General features: G+C 39.9%; 1 protein-coding gene across 1 annotated transcript in view; it reads left to right on the plus strand.

Moving 5' to 3' along the window:
- LYST (lysosomal trafficking regulator) overlaps positions 1-21,097 on the plus strand; it is a 163,660-nt gene that overhangs the window by 128,368 nt on the left and 14,195 nt on the right. The window contains exons 42-47 of the mRNA XM_025850667.2: positions 152-308; positions 4,116-4,256; positions 6,907-7,124; positions 12,016-12,246; positions 14,104-14,293; positions 17,390-17,526. Of these exons, the coding sequence (XP_025706452.1) occupies positions 152-308; positions 4,116-4,256; positions 6,907-7,124; positions 12,016-12,246; positions 14,104-14,293; positions 17,390-17,526 (1,074 nt within the window). The remainder of the gene's footprint in view (positions 1-151; positions 309-4,115; positions 4,257-6,906; positions 7,125-12,015; positions 12,247-14,103; positions 14,294-17,389; positions 17,527-21,097) is intronic.

Genomic DNA, 21,097 nt, shown 5'->3' on the forward strand with positions numbered 1-21,097 from the left:
TCTCTCCCTCTTCCTCTCTCTAAAAATAAAAAATAAAATAATTTTTAAAAGGGGGAGTAGTAGCGAAGATGGAAAGGAAACTAGTGAGGCTTTTCCAGCTTTGCCTGGAGCACTCTCTCATGAATACTGTCTGATTCCCTGTTTGCTTCAGTACTTGGAGGAGGAGTACCGCAAAGGAGCTAGGGAAGATGACCCCATGCCTCCCGTGCAGCCCTACCACTACGGCTCCCACTATTCTAACAGTGGGACTGTGCTTCACTTCCTGGTCAGGATGCCTCCTTTCACAAAAATGTTTTTAGCCTATCAAGGTAAGAATTATTTTATAACTACCTAAAATACCTTATTGGTCATTTGGGGGGAAAAAAAACTTGACATACTTTCTGAGACTGTATTGAGACTAATCAAACCACAGGAAAAAGAATTCTATTTATTCCTCCAATAAAATTCTATTAAAAAATTTGTAGTAAACCACATTATCTTGCTAATATGGCAAATTTTAGCTGCAAATTAGACATGTCTAAGTTTATAAAAATGCAATTCTCTTTTTAAAAGTTAGGATGTAATTCACATACCATAAAATTTATCCTTATCAAATGCATGCAATTCACTTTTTAAAGATGTTCAATTTAATAGTTATTTCAGATCATGTAAATTATCTTTGGATACAGGGAATATGTTACTATAATTTATTATAAGTAACTGGTTAATAGGAGAGCCACACTGCCACCTTCACCAAAGTAACTATCTAGTTAATAAACTTCTACCTCAGGGGCACCTGGGGGGCTCAGTCGGTTGAGCGTCAGGCTCTCTCTCTCAAAAAAAAAAAAAAAAGAACAATAATAATAATAATCTTCCACCTCAGTGTTTTGAGTGACAGCCTGCAGGCGGGGAGATTACTCAGAGGTGAATTTACTGACTTGTATGCAAATAGGGACATATGCGCCTATCAGTTTCTAATGAGGACGGTACGGTGGTATGAGCTCCGAGTTGTTGTGGCACGCAGAGTCCTTTGTGAGGTCATCATCCATTCATTTACTCACCCCTTCCTGCACTTCTTTATGTATTTTTACTCACATGCCACCTCTTGGAGGAATGGATTGTGCGTGGTCTCTACTTGGTCTACAGAAGGGGCTTTCTTCTGTTTGTCCCCGTGCAAGTGCACAGAGCAACTGTTCCACGTGACAGCTGTTGTAATACTTGAAGACTCTTGCCCTGTGCCCTTCTTCCTCTCAGTCTTGTTTATCCCTAAGCTAATTATCCTTCGTTAATTTGACATCAGTTTGAGAGCCTCCTATATGCAGGGTCTTATCCCAGCTGCTACAGGGATACAAAAAATAAATAAGATCATTCTGTACTTACTGAAGAGTTTTTAAAACTAACGTGTAAGCCATCCTTGTTTGCTCTGGTTTCCAAACCTGTCACTCTTCTGATCATCCTTCTGGACATGTTCTGGTTTGCAAATGCCCTTATTAAAAAGTGGCACTCAGAATAAGAAAGAATATTTCAGATGTGGTTTGGGACTGCTGCAGTGTGTAACAGAACTCTTCCTGCCCTCCACTTTTTTCATGTAGCCAAGAATCTATTAATACAAAACTCCCAATCGACTAAAATTTCTTAATTTTTAATATTTATTGCTAGTATGCTAAGTTTTCTTCAATGTGTATTTAAGAATGATTTAAAAAAAAAAACAGGATACTGCAATCCCCATCAATTTCATCTGATTACAGCTGGAAATGATTTATGTTGGCTTTTGAATTTATCTCTAAACTCCGGACCTAGTCCAGAGCTTCTCACCTTGGCCCTGTGGTCATTTTGAGGTGCATAATTCTTGTTGTGAGGACTGTCCTGTGCATTATAGGCTATTTTGTAGCGTCCCTGGCCTCTACCCACTCAATGCCAGTGGCATTCCCCCACCAGTTCAGTTGTGAGAACCAAAAATATCTCTAGACATTGCTAAATGTCTAGGGGACAGAAGTGGTAGCTTCAGAACCACTGGTTTAGTACATGCACGTTCTAGATTATAGAAATTTGTAGTACTACTTTTTTTTTAACTTAAGAAACAATGAAGAATTTGACAATCTGAACAGAATCCTCAGTGTGCTTCTTTCATGCCATAGTTCCGTAGTCTCTATTCTAGGTACTGTGACTCCACCATAGCCTTACAAAATTGCTTTTTCTAGATGCCATTTTGATCGGTTACTTTTTCCCCTGGGCTAACTGACTCAACAGAATAGATGAGGAAGTAATAAAAGTAATAGAAAATGTTGCTGGACAGGGAAGCGCAGACTTGGGGAAGAAGTTTAGCATATCTTTTTTTTTAATATTTTTATTGTTATGTTAATCACCATATATTACATCATTTGTTTTGGTGTAGTGTTCCATGATTCATTGTTTGTTCTTAACACCCAGTGCTCCATGCAGAATGTGCCCTCTTTAATACCCATCACCAGGCTAACCCATCCCCCTACCCTCCTCCCCTCTAGAACCCTCAGTTTGTTTTTCAGAATCCATCATCTCTCCTGGTTCGTCTCCCCCTCTGACTTACTCCCCTTCATTCTTCCTCTCCTGCTATCTTCTTCTTTTTCTTTTTTCTTAAAATATGTTGCGTTATTTGTTTCAGAAGTACAGATCTGTGATTCAACAGTCTTGCACAATTCACAGCGCTCACCGTAGCACATACCCTCCCCAATGTCTATCACCCAGCCACCCCATCCCTCCCACCCCCGACCACTCCAGCAACCCTCAGATTGTTCCTGAGATTAAGAATTCCTCATATCAGTGAGGTCATATGATACATGTCTTTCTCTGATTGACTTATTTCACTAAGCATAACACCCTCCAGTTCCATCCACGTCGTTGCAAATGGCAAGATCTCATTCCTTTTGATGGCTGCATAATATTCCATTGTGTATATATACCACATCTTCTTTATCCATTCATCTGTCGATGGGCATCTTGGCTCTTTCCACCGTTTGGCTATTGTGAACATCGCTGCTATAAACATTGGGGTGCACGTACCCCTTCGGGTCCCTACATTTGTATCTTTGGGGTAAATACCCAGTAGTAGCATATCTTTTTAAAATTGTGCCTTGCTTGATGCTGAGATTAGTCTGTGACAGTCTCTAAATGAAAAGATAAGTTCAAAATTTCAGCAACTTCAAAGGAGTTTTAGATGGTACAATGTACACCACTGGTGTTCTCAGGGGCTGGCCTTTGGATATCGTTTCATGTCCTAGGCTTGTCCTGTGGCTAGAGTCTGCTGACTGTTGACAGGAAAAGAGACAGGTCAAAACTCAGTTCTTAATTATTAGTCTACAGCAGAAAAACTTAAGAGAGGAGTGACTGTGTTTAGTTTTTTCATTTATAGGAAATTGTACTTCATTCTTTAGTTCAGTTAATATCTAAAAAGCAATGCTCTCCCCCCAGAAAAGAAAAAAGTAGTCTTAATTATTAAAGGTGAAGGAGGGTGCCTGGGTGGCTCAGTCGGTTAAGCATCTGCCTTCAGCTCGGGTTGTGGTCCCAGGGTACGGGATCGAGCCCCACGTTGAGCTCCTCAGTGGGGAGCCTGTTTCTCCCTCTCCCTCTGCTGCTCCCCCCTGCTTGTGTTCTCTCTTCTCTGTCAAATAAATAAATAAATAAAATCTTTTAAAAAATTATTAAAGGTCAAGGAATAATTTTGCTTTCTGATGGGGAAAAAACTGTTTTACACACTTGAACTTTAATTTTCCTTTAATTATTCATTCATTCAATAAATAAGTCATTATCAAGTACTTAGTATGTGCTCGTTGTGGGTGATTCCACAGGTCCCTGCTGTTATGGGACTTTAATTCTGCTTGAGTAGGCAGATAGTTATCAATTAAACAAATAAATGATATAAATTCATCCATTTATATGTAGTAGGAAAACATAATACAGATTAAAAATACTATAATATGGTCTCAAGTTATGTAGAGAAATATATATTTTCAAGAACATGAATAACCTCTTTAAAACTGAAAAACAAAATGAACATCGTTTTAATCTTTTCATAGTAGCAGAAGTTAAACTAATTATAACAAGCTTCAAATAGAATAAGGTCTTTGTGTCTTAACTGCATTGTTTGTCTTTCTTTATAGATCAAAGTTTTGACATTCCAGACAGAACTTTTCATTCTACAAATACAACTTGGCGCCTCTCATCTTTTGAATCCATGACTGATGTCAAAGAACTTATCCCAGAGTTTTTTTATCTTCCAGAGTTCTTAGTCAACCGTGAAGGTATAGCAGTAAATCATTTCTAATTTATAATTCTGTACTTATTTTATACTTTTCTAAAAATAAGAATAGCTTTTTTAAGTCCTATAATTTGATCCCCAAATAAGAGAAATCTTTATTTATCAAGTCTATCATTTTATTTCCAAGTGAGCATGAAGATTGTAACTATTTTATAGGACTAAGTGTGTGTGGAAAATTGGTAACTTTTAACTATTAAAGATATTTGTAAACATGTATTTTAGTTTTTACAGAAATGCTTCTTTTTTCTGATTGCAAAGGTTATCCTATGCTCGTTATTTTAAAAAGTCATGAATTTATTGAGAGCACAGTGTAAGTTAACCAAAATCTCAATGATTTTATGCAGAGTGACCAACTTAGAAATAAAACATCCTAGCCAGAATCTTCTAATACCAAAAAGGGATGGTAGAGGATAAAATCAAATTTTCTGTGATGCCAGTGACCAATAATTTCGGCCAACCTTACCTATTTTTTAGTAGAAGCCCAGGTAGCTCTTTGAGAGATGTTTTTGGGTCATTTTCCTACGTTACTTAATTTTATATTTTTATGTGACCTTTAGGACTACATGAAATTGATAATTATATCTTTAGAGAAGTTAGTGTTGGGAAAATTGCTTTAGAATTTTATTCTATACTAACTGGCCCCTCTGGCGTGGTTTGGAGAATCGTTAATAAATCCATGCGGCTAATCACCTGGAGCACGGTTCATAGTGTTGCCCAAATGAGAAATGCCTCAGTGAGTTGTCAGCACCCGCAGTTTGTAGTACCTGCCTTGTAGCTTTTGGCTTGGGACTCATTTCAATCGATGCTTGTTTTCTCTGTCCATGGTTTCTTATATGTATGTTTCTATTATCTCTGGCTGCGTGACAAATATCTTCAACACTTAGTGCCTCAAAACAACAATAAATTTATTATCATTACAGGTTTTGGAGGTCAGAAATTCAGAAGCAGCTCAGCCCAGTGCCTTTAGTGGTTTGGGCTCAGGGTCTGCATTCAGATTAACTGGAGCTGGACCAGCCAGGGGATCAGAGAAGCTGGGGGCTGGCAGGCATCTCTCTTTATATAGTGTCCATGGTTTTCCATGTGGTCTCTCCACGTGGACTAGTTTGCACTTCCTCACAGCATGGTGGCCTTGGACATTCTCCTTGGCAACTTGGGGTTCCAAAGGCGAGTGTCCCAAGAGAGAGACGAGCAGGAGCTACACGGCCTCTACGAACCTCGCCTTGGAGGTCACAGAGCGGCACTCCTACTACATTCCGTTCACCAGTGCTGCCCACATTCAAAAGGAGGGAGCATAGACTTTGCTACTTGATAGGGGAGTAGCAAGATTCTGGAAAAGCATGCAACACAGCAAGGGTTGTTATAGCTATTTTTGGAAAATATTGTTTGCTATCATGTACATCATGTCCTTTCCTATTGGCATTCTGATAAGCCTTTCATTGTACTTCCAGTCATCTGCTGTGTGTGAAGAGTGCCTACCTGTGATGTGTCCCCAGAGCATTTGACAGTTGAGAATGATTTGAGTTTATACAGGCCCCTTGCTGCTCAGACCCTCCCCAGCTCAGCCCTTAGAAGTCTCATTCACTATTGTTAAATCAATAAATGCCTGCTGCTTCTCCTGAAGCTGCCCACATAGAGTTCTGTAGATTCTTGGCCAGTCTGTCCTAAATCACTCTGCAGCTGTCTGTAGGATGAGCTGAGCTTTTGGAGATTACCCCCACCCTCACTCCGTGTTCATTTACCTGAGCCCTTGGTTTATATTTCACAGCATATCATTTCAAAATACTTCCAAAATTAACGAATATCCTTCTAACTGTTTTCACAAGATCTAGAAGGAGGCAGACAGCAACTTAATTTTATATAGAGTGTAATCAGCTTTTAAGATTTCCTTTTTAATTTATTTTAATTTAATTTAATTTATTCTGTTCTGGTGTTCAGATTTTCTGTCCATAAAAGGTAGCACAAAAACATTTCTGTAACATTTCTTTTAGGACAGTTTTTTTTTTTTTAAACAAACACTTCTGAGATTTTTGTTTACACTAGCAGACTAATGAAACAATTAGAGAAGAGCTTATTTAGATCACAGACGAACCCTCTAATTCAATGTGTTGGGATGGTTTTGTTGTCCATAGGAATGCTTAGTGGAAATGATGTCAGGACAGACCTCCAGACTTAACATAAAATTAATAGTTCATTTAGGAATGTGTATACTTTGCATTAGTTGGATTTTTTTAAACTACAGAATGCTAGTATACATTTCTTGTGATGTTAACACCTTAGTTTGATTTTAATTTATAATAGAATAGATATTTAAGCACTTACTACATTTGACGTTCTGATAAGTGGAATATTGAAATTAGTAGGCAGTGATTTTCTGCTGTTTTTTCAGTGTGATGTGAAGTGGTAGAAGGATATAGCTGAAAGATGTCAAATTTAATGAGGATAGCATTAACCCCTGTAGTTCTCTATCAGTAGGTAAGTAAGTAGATGGATAATGATGTCAGTCTTCCCTTTGCCTCTGCTTTCCCTGGTTATAGCACATAATATCTGTTTCTGGAAACTCTTAAGACCTGCTCAGTGGGCCAAATGAGGCATGCTTTGGGGAGATAAGCATTAATATTAATCCTCTCTTTTAGGTTTTGACTTTGGTGTGCGTCAGAATGGCGAACGGGTTAACCACGTCAACCTCCCTCCTTGGGCGCGCAACGACCCTCGTCTTTTCATCCTTATTCACCGACAGGCTCTAGAGTCTGACTGCGTGTCCCAGAACGTCTGTCAGTGGATTGACTTGGTATTCGGGTACAAGCAAAAAGGGAAGGCTTCTGTTCAAGCCATCAACGTTTTTCATCCTGCTGTAAGTGACCCTTTTAAAAATATGCATTTACATAAGGCAAAACCTGAACAAAAGGTTAGCTGTTGGGCTGTTTCTTTAAAATACCCAAGTTATCGAAGAGAATTGGCAACCGCTTAAACTGTTGCCCGAGACTTTTCAGGCTTTATATTTTACCTCCTTAAAAATAACTAAGATGCTATTCATCAGACCTTCCTCCAGACCATCCCCAGGCTGAATGAGGTCTTAGAGACTTGGCAAATAGTCGTACTTACAGAAGGTTTATTACAGTGATGGATACAGTGCAAAATCAGCAAAAGGAAAAGATGTATAGGGCAAAGCTGGAGGACACCAGGCACAAGTTTCCAGGAGTCTTCTCCCAGTAAATCACAAAGAACACACTCACTTCCTCCAGCAACATGTGTGATGTGGTCTAGCCGGGCAGCTCATTAGAGACTCGGAGCCCAGGGGTTTTATTAAGTTTATTAAGCTGGTAATGGAAACACTCTCTCTCTCACATGTACTGAAATCCCGGGCTCCCAGAAGGAGAGCAGGTGTTTAATATAAGCCACACTGTTTGTGCAAACAGTTTAGGCACAGTAAGCCACTCTTATCCAGTTAGGAAATGGTGGGAACTCTCCTGAAGTCCATGTTGCCATCTACCAGCCAAGGGCAACCTTGCAAGCAGGCCTTTCCAAGGAAAGCAGTTTGGGCCTGCCACGTAAACTCTTTTCAGCACAATATAAATTCCTAGAAGTAGAATTGTTATACTTTCACGTATTCTTTTTGATGTTGTTAGATAGGCTACCTTTAAAAAAAAAAAAAAGAAATCTTATCTATTAAGGAAACATTTCATTTGCTAGGCTCTGGGTGTGTGAAGGTGAGTAAGATTCAAGTGGGGACAGTGGGGCGAGAAGGAAAGTTGGGGTGGTTGTGCCTACCCAGATACGGTAGTGGGGTCCAAAGGAGGCTCTAGGAGGGAACTCCTCAAGGAATGAGAGACGGAAAGGCAAACTATAGGGACAGAGCTATAGCCTAGTGTTGCCTAGTGGCTACTCAAAGACAGCGAGTACAGCACAGGAGCTATTAATCCACTGCATACGACATTTAGCCTCTGTGCTTTCCTGATCTTGGACTTCCCCTCCAGCTACAGTTCTCTTCATATGTCCATCAAGCGTTTATGACAAATGCAGCGAAAATGTGCACATGAACCCACAGTAATGTACTCTGTACCTGGGCTGATTTATGCCAGAGATCCATTCCTGAATAGCAGTTTTTTAAAATAAAAATCTCTTTAGTCCATTTCGCTCAGTAATTATTTTAAATACCTCTAAAATAACAGAAAAGTCAATTCCTTAAGAGAGTTTAGGTCTAGAAGACAGAGTAAGACAGATTTACTGATGACCCTGATAAAAGAAATGCTGTGGCAAAGTGTTTTGGAAAGGGAGAATAATACAGTTTGATGGGTGAGAAATAATTTTCTACGTAAGGTTAGTATAAAGTAAAGGCAAGGCTTCAGGTGTAATTTTTGACCTTCATTCATATTTGAGCTAAAACGTAACTTTAAAACCACCTAGGAATTTTGACATTAACCTCATTATACTCTGTGCCTATAATCCTAGCATATCTTTTCAATTATTCTTACGTAAAATTCACATTAAGAGTATCTGCGTGCTGAAATATGCTATGCACATAATTGTCATTTTACTGACAATTTTTGTCACTATTTCTTTGGGACTTTAGAACTTTAAAAAAGATAGTTTATGCCATTTTTCTAGGAATTTTGATAACATTCAATTCATGGAGCCAAAGAAAGTGCAGTGATTAAGTACACGGTCTCTGAATGCAGAATTCCATTCAAACCCTCACCCTGTGACTCTGCCACTTGCTGTGTGACCTTGGGCAAATAGCTTAACCTCTCCATACCTAAATGTACAAATTTGTAAAATGTAAACAGTAATACCAACCTCATAAATAAAGGAGGAATTTCATACAGGATAATGTCCACCATAGAACTAAATATAAATAAATGTTAACCTTTTTAAGGAATGTAGAAATGCCTTTTGATCTTGATTCATCGCTCGCTAATATATAAGGTTCGCTTAGAAGCTGATACCATAGAGTGTAGAGAAACACTATTTTCAAATAAATTTTTTTAAAGCCCTGGCTAGAGAATTATTCCAACCTTCATCTGCATTTTTGAGTATACCAAGTCAAGCAGCCGTTAAGAATATGACCATGCCTAGATAAGCATTTATAACAAGTATTTTATCCCTTGTGGCGGCAGCGGGGGTGGTGGTGGCAAGGAGAGTAGTGTTGAAGATTATTTAACTTCCGAAGAATCTTTGAGATTTTATTTTGGCATTTATAGAAAGGTTATGTCTAGATATGTAATGAAATTGGCTATGCCTGATGAAATGCTAAAAGCTACATTGTACAAGCCGGTACTCACAGAACATGACAGATCTGTACCCAGCTCCTGACTGCTTGCTGTAGAAGTCAAGAAGGAAATGCACATCACTCTCTACCTGACTCCAGGGGATGACAACACGAAGAAGAAAAGTGTAATAGCGCTCTTTACATTAAAGAGCTTGCAATTTTCACCACACTTTTTCAGAGTCACCCACAGTTTTCGTAAGAACCTAAGCAATACTCTCCTGAACTACCTACCAACATCGAATCTTAACTTCATTTTTGCCTTTTCCTGTATATCACTTTAAACAGATGACTTTTTCCGTAACTTAGTATTATACATGAAGTCTTTTGTTTTTATTATTCCAACACTGAGGGATAAAGAAAAGGACCATGGCAAGTCCTGAATCTTCACTCCTCTTCCAGTCTCATTATTGCCCTGGCCCCGCCCCCCACCCCCTTTCTCTTCAGCTTCATGTCCTAAGAACAGTGCTTCACAGGAGGACACCACTCTCTCTAGCAGTGTCTTGGTCAAAATGGAATACTTTGACTTTGTTTCTTATCCAGTCTTCCACGTCCTGCCAGAGAGGTGAAGCTGGCCTTCTCCATTGGCAGCCTCACCAAGATGACCGAGGGAGGCTGAAGGGATCTGCAGCACATCTCCCTGCCAACCTTCTAGTTCATTTTAGCGGTGTATGTGAAAACCTCCAAAGCAAACACAGAGACAGGAAATCAAGATTCAGTGAATCCTCTCTGAGGATGCATAAGACATACATGCGTTGCTCTTGAGCTTACAGAATGGAAATCAGAAAGACTTTGCTTGGTTTTCAGTGATACTAGCGTTCAGATTTCTGACTCTTCTGCCTGGGGAAAACGGGAAAGATAGAGACCTCAAAAATCTAGGCTCCTTACTAATGTCTATATGTGTGTAAGAAAACATGCCTCAGTAGCTGATAGTCATAGACATCTCCAGCATGGTGTGTGTGAGTGAATGAAAAATTCTTTCTCTACCCTCCCAGATCTTCCAGCTGGACTAAGAGTTAAATTTACGTAAGACAGATTAATAGGAAAAAAACGCCAGTTTAATCATGTGCACACAGAGGCTCAATAATGAAATCAAGACCTCAAGAAATGACCAAGGCAGGCAGTTTTTACACTTTTTAGACAAGGAGATGATAAATCTGTGAGGAATTGATAGGAAAAAGAAAACTTAACTTTGGGAGCTTCAATTAGTAAGGATCGCTAAAGAGAATTTGGGCTGGGGTAGTAGGTTAATGAAAAGTAACAAGTGTCATTTATATAGCCTTTTCCACTCTAAATTTCCCATCTCTGGTGATAAGGATGTCTCTTTACCTCCTGCTATGGGGAGGGTACATTTCACATGGGAAATTTATTTCCTGCTTTCAGGGGGACAGAGGAGGGTCTGGGTCTCCTTCTTGCACAGGCTATCTCCTAAGTAACTTCTATTTAAAATAATTGATATGTTTGGGGCGCCTGGGTGGCTCAGTTGGTTAAGCATCTGACTCTTGATTTTGGCTCAGGTCATGATCTCAGGGTTGTGAGATCCAGCCCTGTGTTAGGCTCCGTGTTGTGCTTAGGATTCTCGTTTTTCCTCTCTTCTGCCCCCCCCCCCGCATGTGCTCTCTCACTCTTGCTTTCTCTCTCTAATAAATAATAAATCTTTAAAACAAAATGAAATAAAATCAATATGCCAAAGTGATCCATCTTTGGGCAACCTGCCCTTGGCCCCTACAGGAGTTAGTAACAGAAAATTATCCTATGAAACCAGCCATTGTGTCTTGAGAGAAGAGTAATCAGAATCTTTCTTTGAGCATATTAATGTCAAAGAACAAAAGAGTATTTGGGTATCACATAATTTCGGGCCAGATACAAATGGCTTTGAACTTCTAGTCCTCATTTCTACAAGTTGAGAAAATCGGGGCAGGGCAAGATCCTCTCCTTTTCTTCTGCCTCTGTGTTGCCATAAGCTGAAATTGTTCAGTTTTGTTGACCACCTGAAATGATTTTGACTAACCCCTTCACCCTTCACTCTAGTTTTCTGACCGATATCTGACAGGCAGCTACAGAAAAAAATACATCCACTTGCTAATCTGCTTGTTATTTTGGATCAACTCAAGTGAAAATCTTGCTTATTTTTTCATCTGTCCTCATTGAAAGACAAGACCAAAGAAAAACCTCATTTGGATTTTTTTTTGAATTTTCAATTTTTTTTATTAGTTATGTTAATCACCATACATTATATCATTAGTTTTTGATGTAGTGTTCCATGGATTTTTTTTTAATTAAGGTATAATTGACATAAAACATTATATTAGTTTCTGATGCTAACCGATCAAAAACATTTAAAAACCATTTCCATTTGAAATAGAGGAGAGTAAACTACTACCTAGAGAATAAAACAAGTTGTTGTTTCCCCTCTGGTGTCATTGCCAATCTTGCTTTTTACATACCTCTTGTTCTCTTTTACTCTTTTACCCTTCAGACATATTTTGGAATGGATGTCTCCGCAGTTGAAGATCCAGTTCAGAGGCGAGCGCTGGAAACCATGATAAAAACCTACGGCCAGACTCCTCGTCAGTTGTTCCAGTCGGCCCACGCCAGCAGACCCGGGTCCAAACTCAACCTTGAAGGAGAGCTTCCTGCCGCTGTGGGGTTGCTAGTGCAGTTTGCTTTCAGGGAAAACCGAGAACAGGTCAAAGAAATTACCTATCCGGTATGTCATTTGAATTTCAATAGAATTCAGCAAAAGTTGACTCAACCCCGCAGATGTCAGGCCCCCTCTGAGGTTCTAGGGACACCATGATGAATATAAGGGTCCCGGCCTGAAGGTGCACTGCAGCCAATGAACCCAGACACATGCCGTTAACAGTAATATCCTCTGTGTGGTCAATGCTGTTAATGAGCCGAGGTGGGGCTCTGGGGAGCTCAGGTCAGGTGGCCAGCTCCCAGAGGGCTAGTAGCAGGGGAAGCCTGCCAGGACAGTGGCCTAACAGGAACCTGTCCACCAGAGGAGAGAAGCCGTCCAGGACTGGAGAACGGTCTGAGCATGGGCATGGCTGTACACACGTCCATGGCAGGGCCTTGACCAACTTCCACCAAAAGTACTGACCAGAAGTGTGAATGTTTTGGCTTACAGTTAAGAGAGAACCTTACAGGGCGCCTGGGTGGCTCAGTTGGTTAAGCCACTGCCTTCGGCTCAGGTCATGATCCTGGAGTCCCGGGATCGAGTCCCGCATCGGGCTCCCTGCTGAGCGGGGAGTCTGCTTCTCCCTCTGACCCTCTTCCCTCTCATGCTCTCTGTCTCTCATTCTCCCTCTCTCAAATAAATAAATAAAATCTTTAAAAAAAAAAAAAAAAAAGAACCTTACATATGTCTTTGGCCTCCCCCGATTATAATGGTAAAAAGTATTGCCTCTTAAACTGGGAAGTAGGCATAATTTTTACTTTGAAATACAAAAATAAAGCAGGCAAACCTTAAGAGTAAAATGGATTCTAACCCTGAGCTAAATTCTTCATCATAAAAGCAGCAGAGGATGGAAGCCCGTGAATTATAAAATGTAAGGGTTTGTGGAGAGGAATGGTAGAAAATGAAAAGGTGTGGGAAGGAGGTTGGGAAGAACCTTAGTGGGGAGATAAAGCAACACATCCCCAACTGCAGGAAACTGTAACCCATTTATGAGAAAATGGTTTTCATAGACCTTGTTTTGACAACTGTTTCTTAAAATAATGTTACTTAAATACGGTAAATGTAGAACACAGAAGACATGTAAATTCTTTATGCTCAGAGCTCACATATGTCAAATTTGCATGTTAAACACAAACCAGAGTGATACAAGCAGTAAAATTCAGATTTAAAACATCAGTATGATAGTGTTGTTTTGCCAAAACCAGATCACCAAATGTTGTGTTTCGAAGTTGAAAGCTATTCTATTCTTTTATGCCAAAATGATTTAATAGCACATCCCTGAAAAGTAATAAATGCCATTTAATCTACACTATGCTCAGTGCTAACTGACTTTGCAGTTGGTACATGTAAAGATCTGCGCCGTGTGTCCGCTTGCAGTGGGACCCTGGTACTGAGCTGCCTCATTCCCATCTCAGGACCTCTGTGTCGACTCTTCCCTCCACCTGGAATGGCCTGTCTCCAGACGAGCCCCATTTTGCTGTCTCATTTCTTTCAGGTCTCTGCTCAGATAGCCCCTCCTCAGTTCCCCGACCCTGGATCTAAGATAGCAGCTCCAGTGTCCTCAGTTCTCTCCCTCCCTCTTTGTAGAGCTTTCAGCACCTGATGCGCATGTGTCTGTTTCTAGTCTGCCCCTCATCCCAGCTGGAAGGCAGCTCCATGAGGACTGGGGCTTCATCTCTATTTTCATCGCCGTGTCTAGCAACAAGGAGCATATATTTTTAAATGCTAAGTATGGGGGAAGTAAAAAAATTTTTAAATAATTCTTGCCTACAAAGGACTTATAATCAGGTTGCTTACTCTTTGTTTAGAATTTAAGTTAGAAGTCATTCTATATTTACTACCTTTTTAAAAAAAAATCATACCTTTTATTTTCCTCTGTTTTAGAGTCCTTTGTCATGGATAAAAGGCTTGAAGTGGGGGGAGTATGTGGGTTCTCCAAGTGCCCCGGTACCTGTGGTCTGTTTCAGCCAGCCCCACGGAGAAAGATTTGGTTCTCTCCAGGCTCTGCCCACCAGAGCCATCTGTGGTTTGTCCCAAAATTTCTGTCTTCTGATGACATACAGCAAAGAACAAGGTAAAAGAAAACATAATGAGAATCACTCTAGGTGTATTTTTCATGAGATTTGATGTTTCCAGCTCATCTGTGCCACTATTTTATTTGTAAGTTTTGAATCCATGGTGAAAAATCATTTGAATTTGTGGTTATTTAGTGCAAAGTAGGAATTAAACATACCACATGGGGGGGAAGGGGGAGATTAAATGCAGTGCCATTTGAAATGAGAGGAGGAGTCAGAGACAAGAATAAATGGTTGTGCTCACAAGATGAAAACAATATCAGTCTTCTAGAAATGGACCTTTTGAGGCTCTTGACTCCCAGAACAGGCAGAGTTATCTGGCCAGCAAAGCTAGTACCTCAGAAGGGATAGTCATGGGATTAAAACAAACAAAACAAAACAAGGAAGTCATGATAGCCTTGAAAGCAGGTTTTAAAAATAGGTATGCCTGGAAAGCAGTTCTTTTCTCACCCTCTGTGCACTAACTCACTAACAACAACACATGGAAAAGTGCCATCATTACTTTATGGTTAATGTAATTAACCATTTCGTTCAATGTAAAGGAACTCTCCCTACTTCCTCGGCCTGGGCTTGGGCACTAAAATCAATGAGGATGCTCGCCTGTTCATATCAGGGGTGTGCAGATGTGCCTAAAAGCCAGCGTGTGGACTAGATGCTTCCAGACAGTCACACTGCTTGGGTTTAACATGATTTTTGACGCACTGCGCTCCTTGGGGTTCAGGAGCCTTCCACCACGTACAGCTTTGCACTACAAGGGTGTGGGACCCATGCCAAGCAGAGGGCACTCAAAGAAATTAAGTGTGCTGGCTGGACCACAGTTCTTTGTAGGCTTACTCTTGTTTATATCAGCAATCAGTGATCGCCTTTATACTTGTTAGTAGTAGGAGAGGCTGCTTATCATTTTATCTAAATTTAGTGAATTAGTAGGATCAGATAAATCTGTCTAATCGTAACTACTATAATATCAGTGTTGCACTTAGTTGTGGGGGTGTTACAAATAATTTACTACTGATAATACTTAAAGTACCAGAATGTGTCAGTAATTTACGTTTAAAAAATTAATTAGAGTGGATTGAAGTTTGTCTCTCTTGAGCAGAAGAGAAAGGGCTGGTGTTACCGCTTGGCACGATGTCAAATGTAATTTTCAACCTGTCTTATTTGTGCCACTATAGTCAGTGCCCTTAATAGCTGTGTTCATTCAAATTACACTTTATTCCCTTTTAGAATGTATTTGGGGCTTGCCAGCATCTAGGTTGTGTGGGGAAGTAGTATAATACAACAGATTATATAATACAGCAGATACAGTGAGTTTGCATCCCAGCTCTGATACTTAGTAGTTGTTTGACCTTGAGAAAATTACTTAAACCTTCTAAATCCTGGCTTTTGATCTATAAATCGGGAATAACAAAAGGATTGACCTCACAGGGTAATTTACTGTAAAGATTAAATGAAATAATGTAGGGAATGATTAGCACAGTGCCTGACTCCTTCTAAGTGCTCAGTAAAGGTCCATCAGGCTGTTAGCATTCCGGCCCCCGGGGCCCAGGGGACTGTGCGAGCTCTCACTGCCACACCCAGCACCTTACAGTGCAAGAGAGGAGTACTCACCCACCCCATACTGGCTTGTGAGAGCTCCGCTTGCCGAGGGGGGTCGGGTCACGTGCTACAGCTGCAAGGTGCTGAATGCTGCTTTATCAAGTAACTGTGTGGTTTTGCTGAGCTATACATGCACAGAACAATGTAACTGCAATGGTTTTGATGACCTTAAACCCTTACTTGGAAAATTGTGCCTCCAAGTTGCCTGAGATGCTTTTTTTTTTTTTTTTCAAAGTATACTTGCCTGGGTCTCATTTGAGCCACACCGTGTCAGAATCTCTGGGGCTCAAGTCCAAGCCTAGGCATGCTGGAAACACCATTTTCATACAAACTCCTGTTTAAGATTCACTGTCCTAGTAGGTAAAGGAGAAGTTTATTTTTCTTCAAAAAAAAAAAAAAAGATGGTGCATCTTGTAAGTGATGGAATGAGAAACGGGGTGCAGTTACTAGATGTAACTCATTCATTGAGCACGTGGGCTATTGAGTGCCCACTATATGCCAGGCATTACAGAATGAATTTGAGAGGCCCTGAGACTCATAGAATGTGGTTCCTTTCCCTAGCAGCTTATATTTAGAGGAGCTTTTATTAAGTGAGTATATTCTAGTTCCTTTATTGCCAAACTGATGTCAACATTTGGTATTGTACTCAACAAAAGAAAACAAAAATCTGTGAATTACATTTTCACTGTGCTATTGATTCTTTCAACAAGTATGTATTTGTTTCATTCCCTTAATACGTGACCTTATTTTGCTAGGTGCTGGAATAAATAAAGCCCATTCTCTCTCCTTAAGGGACTTAAGCAATGCAAATTTCAAGGACAGCACCAGTTACAGCATTTATGCTGCGTTGGCCACATTCAGCATACCAACAGGGCATAGATTATGAATAGTACAGAAAAGGGATGTCAAAATGTCCAAATCTTTATCCCAACAGACATAACTATGTTGTAAAAAAGAGAAAGAGGAAAGGAGCTGGACCTCGTTAAATCAAAGTCTGCTGTGCAAAGCCCTGGCAGTTGACAGGATTAAATGGCCCCTTCCCAGGACCGCTGTTGCTTCTCTAGGGTAGCAGTGTTCTTTCTAGTATTGATAGTTGTCCATACTGATTTGTCAGCAGATGGTGGCTACAAAGTTATTTAAACAGTGTCTAGTTTGTATTTATTTTTGAAAGTAAAAGTTTCATAGAACATGACCAGAGTAAGCTTGACTATCATTGTCTTCCATAAAAATTTCTTAACAGACATTTTAGTACTAAATCAAGTAAGTCCTAACCAAAACACCACGAGTGAATAAGAATTAGTTCCACTCTTAGAATCCCATTAGCATTAAAAGAATAAAACGAACTTAAGTCGGCCTATCTTATGAATACAAAGATGATTTGCTCTGGAAAGATACTGTGTTCTGCTATGTAAACTTCAGCTTTTAACCCGCCATTTTAGGGGGCTGTCAAATAACAGTTGAGCGGTGGCAATCTGATACTTTTATTTCTTCTTCTTGAGGTGTGAGAAGCATGAACAGTACTGACATTCAGTGGTCAGCCATCCTGAGCTGGGGATACGCTGATAACATTTTAAGGTTGAAGAGTAAACAAAGCGAGCCTCCAATAAACTTTATACAAAGTTCACAACAATATCAGGTAAACGTTTTTACAAGGTACTTTATCATAATAATTAAGTGTAATGCTCTAGAAAGGAGTCAGACTGATAGCAGCTAGTCTTTAATATTCTGCAGTTAATCCAGTCCAGAAGCTGATGACACTGGACTTAGGCCTTGTTTACAGGGCTCAGACTTCCTATTTCTCTTCTGTGTCCCCAAAATTTGTCTTCTCCCCAGTATCTCATTGAGACGGTATTATAATCATCTAGTCAGCATCAGCGATTGGCACAGTGTTGGAACAAAATCAACACTGCTTTCTTCTCAGTTGTCACTTGCCTTTTGTCACTGTGTCGTTTTCTATAACCAGAGTGCCATCCTCTGTACCTGGTTTTTGCTAAATAGACTGGGTGTTTAGGCATCACAACGGGTTGAAAGAGCATCAGGTCCAACTAAAGCCCTCAGTTCTGTTAGTGTCTAGGCTTTATTATTTACTCTGTAGCCTTTGGCAAGTACCTTAACCTTTCCAGACTTGAGGTTCTTTCCTCCTCTTTGAAACTGAGGAATCGTAAATCGTACTCCCCACTACTCTCTCCTGAAGCTGTTGTAAAAATGTTTCCAATTGTATATATACTATATATATACTACACACACACACACAATACACACACACACTATACACACACACTATATACACACACACTATACACACACACTATACACACACACTCTATATACACACACACTATACACACTCTATGTAAACACACACTATATATACACACACTATACACACACACTCTATATACACACACACTATACACACTCTATGTAAACACACACTATACACACACACACTATATACACACACTACACACATACTCTATATACACACACACTATATATACACACACACTCTATACACACACACAACATATACACACACTATATGCACACACACTATATGCACACGCACACACTATATACACACACACTGTATATACATGCATATTATATATACACATGCACACTATATATACACACACAATATACACACACACACTATATACACACACTGTACACACTATATATACACACTATATATACACACACTATATATACACACACACTATACACACACTATATACTTACACACACACTATATATACACACGCACACATACTATACACACACTATATATACACACACACTATATACACTGTATATACACGCACACATATATATACACACACGCACACACAGTATATATACACCACACACTATACACACATACACTATATACACGCACACACACTATACACACACTATATACACACACTATATATACACACACACTATATACACACACAGACAATAATGCCACAACTCTTTCCCATACTATACAAATTGTATGTTAAACCCTCTTTCTGTGACTCTTTCTTTCCTTGGGAAATTCTTTTGCCATTTCCTGGCTCCCATTACCTACATAACATCTCCTGCCTATTCATGTGCCCTAACATTGCCCGCTTCCCTGAGAACATTAGAAATGGAGTAAGCTGCTACTTGTGGGGATTTTTAGCAGTGAAAGAAAGGAAGGCAATGACTTATTCGCTTAACTCTCAATGTACCTGAAAAAAATGGTTATCACCTTTTGTTATCTGGTTATCGGTAAACTAACAAAAGTAAGCAGCATAAGGACATTGGAAAACAACCTTATTAGAAATTTTAATAAGAATTTGAGTATTGTAGGGGCGCCTGGGTGGCTCAGTTGTTGAGCGTCTGCCTTCATCTCAGGTCATGATCCCAGGGTCCTGGGATGGAGCCCTGCACTGGGCTCCCTACTCCGCGGGAAGCCTGCTTCTCCCTCTCCCACTCCCCCTGCTTGTGTTCCCTCTCTCGCTGTGTCTCTCTCTGTCAAATAAATAAAATCTTAAAAAAAAAAAAAAAGAAAGAAAGAATTGAGCATTGCAAAATTACTTCTGTCATGTAAAGTTTGGCACACAAGCATCATTAAAGATGAAAGAACACTGTCATAAATCCTTTTAGCAAAACAGGATTGTCCAGATTCTTTTAGCAAAATACTCTGTGATAAAGAACTTCTGCTCAAATGACTGCCAGCATGAAGCCCCCTATTCCATTTTCATCCTTAGAAACATATTGTCCATTCAGTAGTTCTGTAGTTTGAGGAAATTCATCCAGGATGTTATCATACTGAGGACCCACACTCAGATCTCACTTCTACGATCGTGGTCTCATCATGAGAGATGAGAGTGCTGCCGTCTCTTTCCCTTCACCTTCTAACTGATCTCATAATCGTGAAATCTAGTCTTCTGTCAGTTTTGTTCTCTTTTCTCTTATCAGTAGAACATGAAAAATTCTGAATTCCCAGTTGTGTTCAATGAAAGCTAAAAGCAGAATATGAAGCAGTGTCTCCAGTCTTCCTTTATATTTTCTTGAAAGATGATACCACTCTTTGGACAGTACCATCAGAAAACCCAAAGTGACACTTGGTTTCACAGATCACATTATCCTTCCAGCAGATCCATCATTCTGCGTTTTCCTGTTTGTTTTGCTCTAGCAGAGTTGGGAATAATTGTTGAGTAGTCATGAAATAATTCCTACAGTGATGAAACAGCAAAATGTTTTGAGACAGAGGGAAGATGAAATTATTAAAACCCTATAATATAACTTCGGTTTATGAAAGGGTTCGGTAGACCCATATGGTAATCGTAAGACACTGAGTTTTCTATATATTAAAAAAAAATATATTTTTTTCTCTTTGTTCTTTGGAAGACCTCTAAGAAAGAATAGAAGTCATGAAATAGTAATCCTTACAAATAGAACTATTCAAGAAAGAAAGTCAAAAAATGAAATTGGGTCCAGTGGACTCGGGTGATGTATTGAGAGTTAAGAAGACCCAGGATAAGAGAAAGTAATTTTTAAGGTAGCAGACACTTGAGGGGAAGAAGCCAGCAAAAGACAGCTTGAAATTCTGAGAGCAAGGGCAAGGGTTCTGAGGAACTCTGGGTATGGTGTGGGGCTGCCCTGAGAAGCAGAGGGGCTTCCTCCTTTAAATCAGGAGAAGCACTGAGACACTTGAGGCACAAAGGAAGGAAGGGCCTGAGATCTGTGGCTGATGACCTCTGTCTGCTTAGCACAGTGCAGCGTGAGGGGAGCGCGGGCTGTGGGACAGGTGGGACTGAAGAAGGGGCCCATGGGAGCCGAGGCGCTGGGGACTGGCGCTGGGGGTCAGCTGGTGCCCAGAGCCAGAGGAAGACTTATTGGACCAGAGAGTTGAGTGGCCTTGAATAGCACCTCCATGGTTAGGACTGAAGGGCTTACAGTCCCAAAGGAATAATCTGAGATTTTTTTCCCCACATTTATCTTTCCTTCTCCTATTTAACAATCTTTAGAACTGTTAGAAGCAATACCTGTCTCTTTGTATGTACCCCAATTCCCTACCAAAAGCAGAAAAAAAAAAAAATCAGGGAAATGTGTGAAACCACATACACATGCACATCACACACACACTCAACCTTGGATCTAGTCAATCCTGGATCATTTTGTTTAAATTTCTAAGGAACAAGTGGCCGTGTGTGTGTGTACAGAAAAAT

The sequence above is a fragment of the Callorhinus ursinus genome, unplaced genomic scaffold, assembly GCF_003265705.2.
Source record: "Callorhinus ursinus isolate GAN/ISIS: 27379988/994484 unplaced genomic scaffold, GSC_fseal_2.0 scaffold32, whole genome shotgun sequence".
NCBI lineage: Eukaryota > Metazoa > Chordata > Mammalia > Carnivora > Otariidae > Callorhinus > Callorhinus ursinus.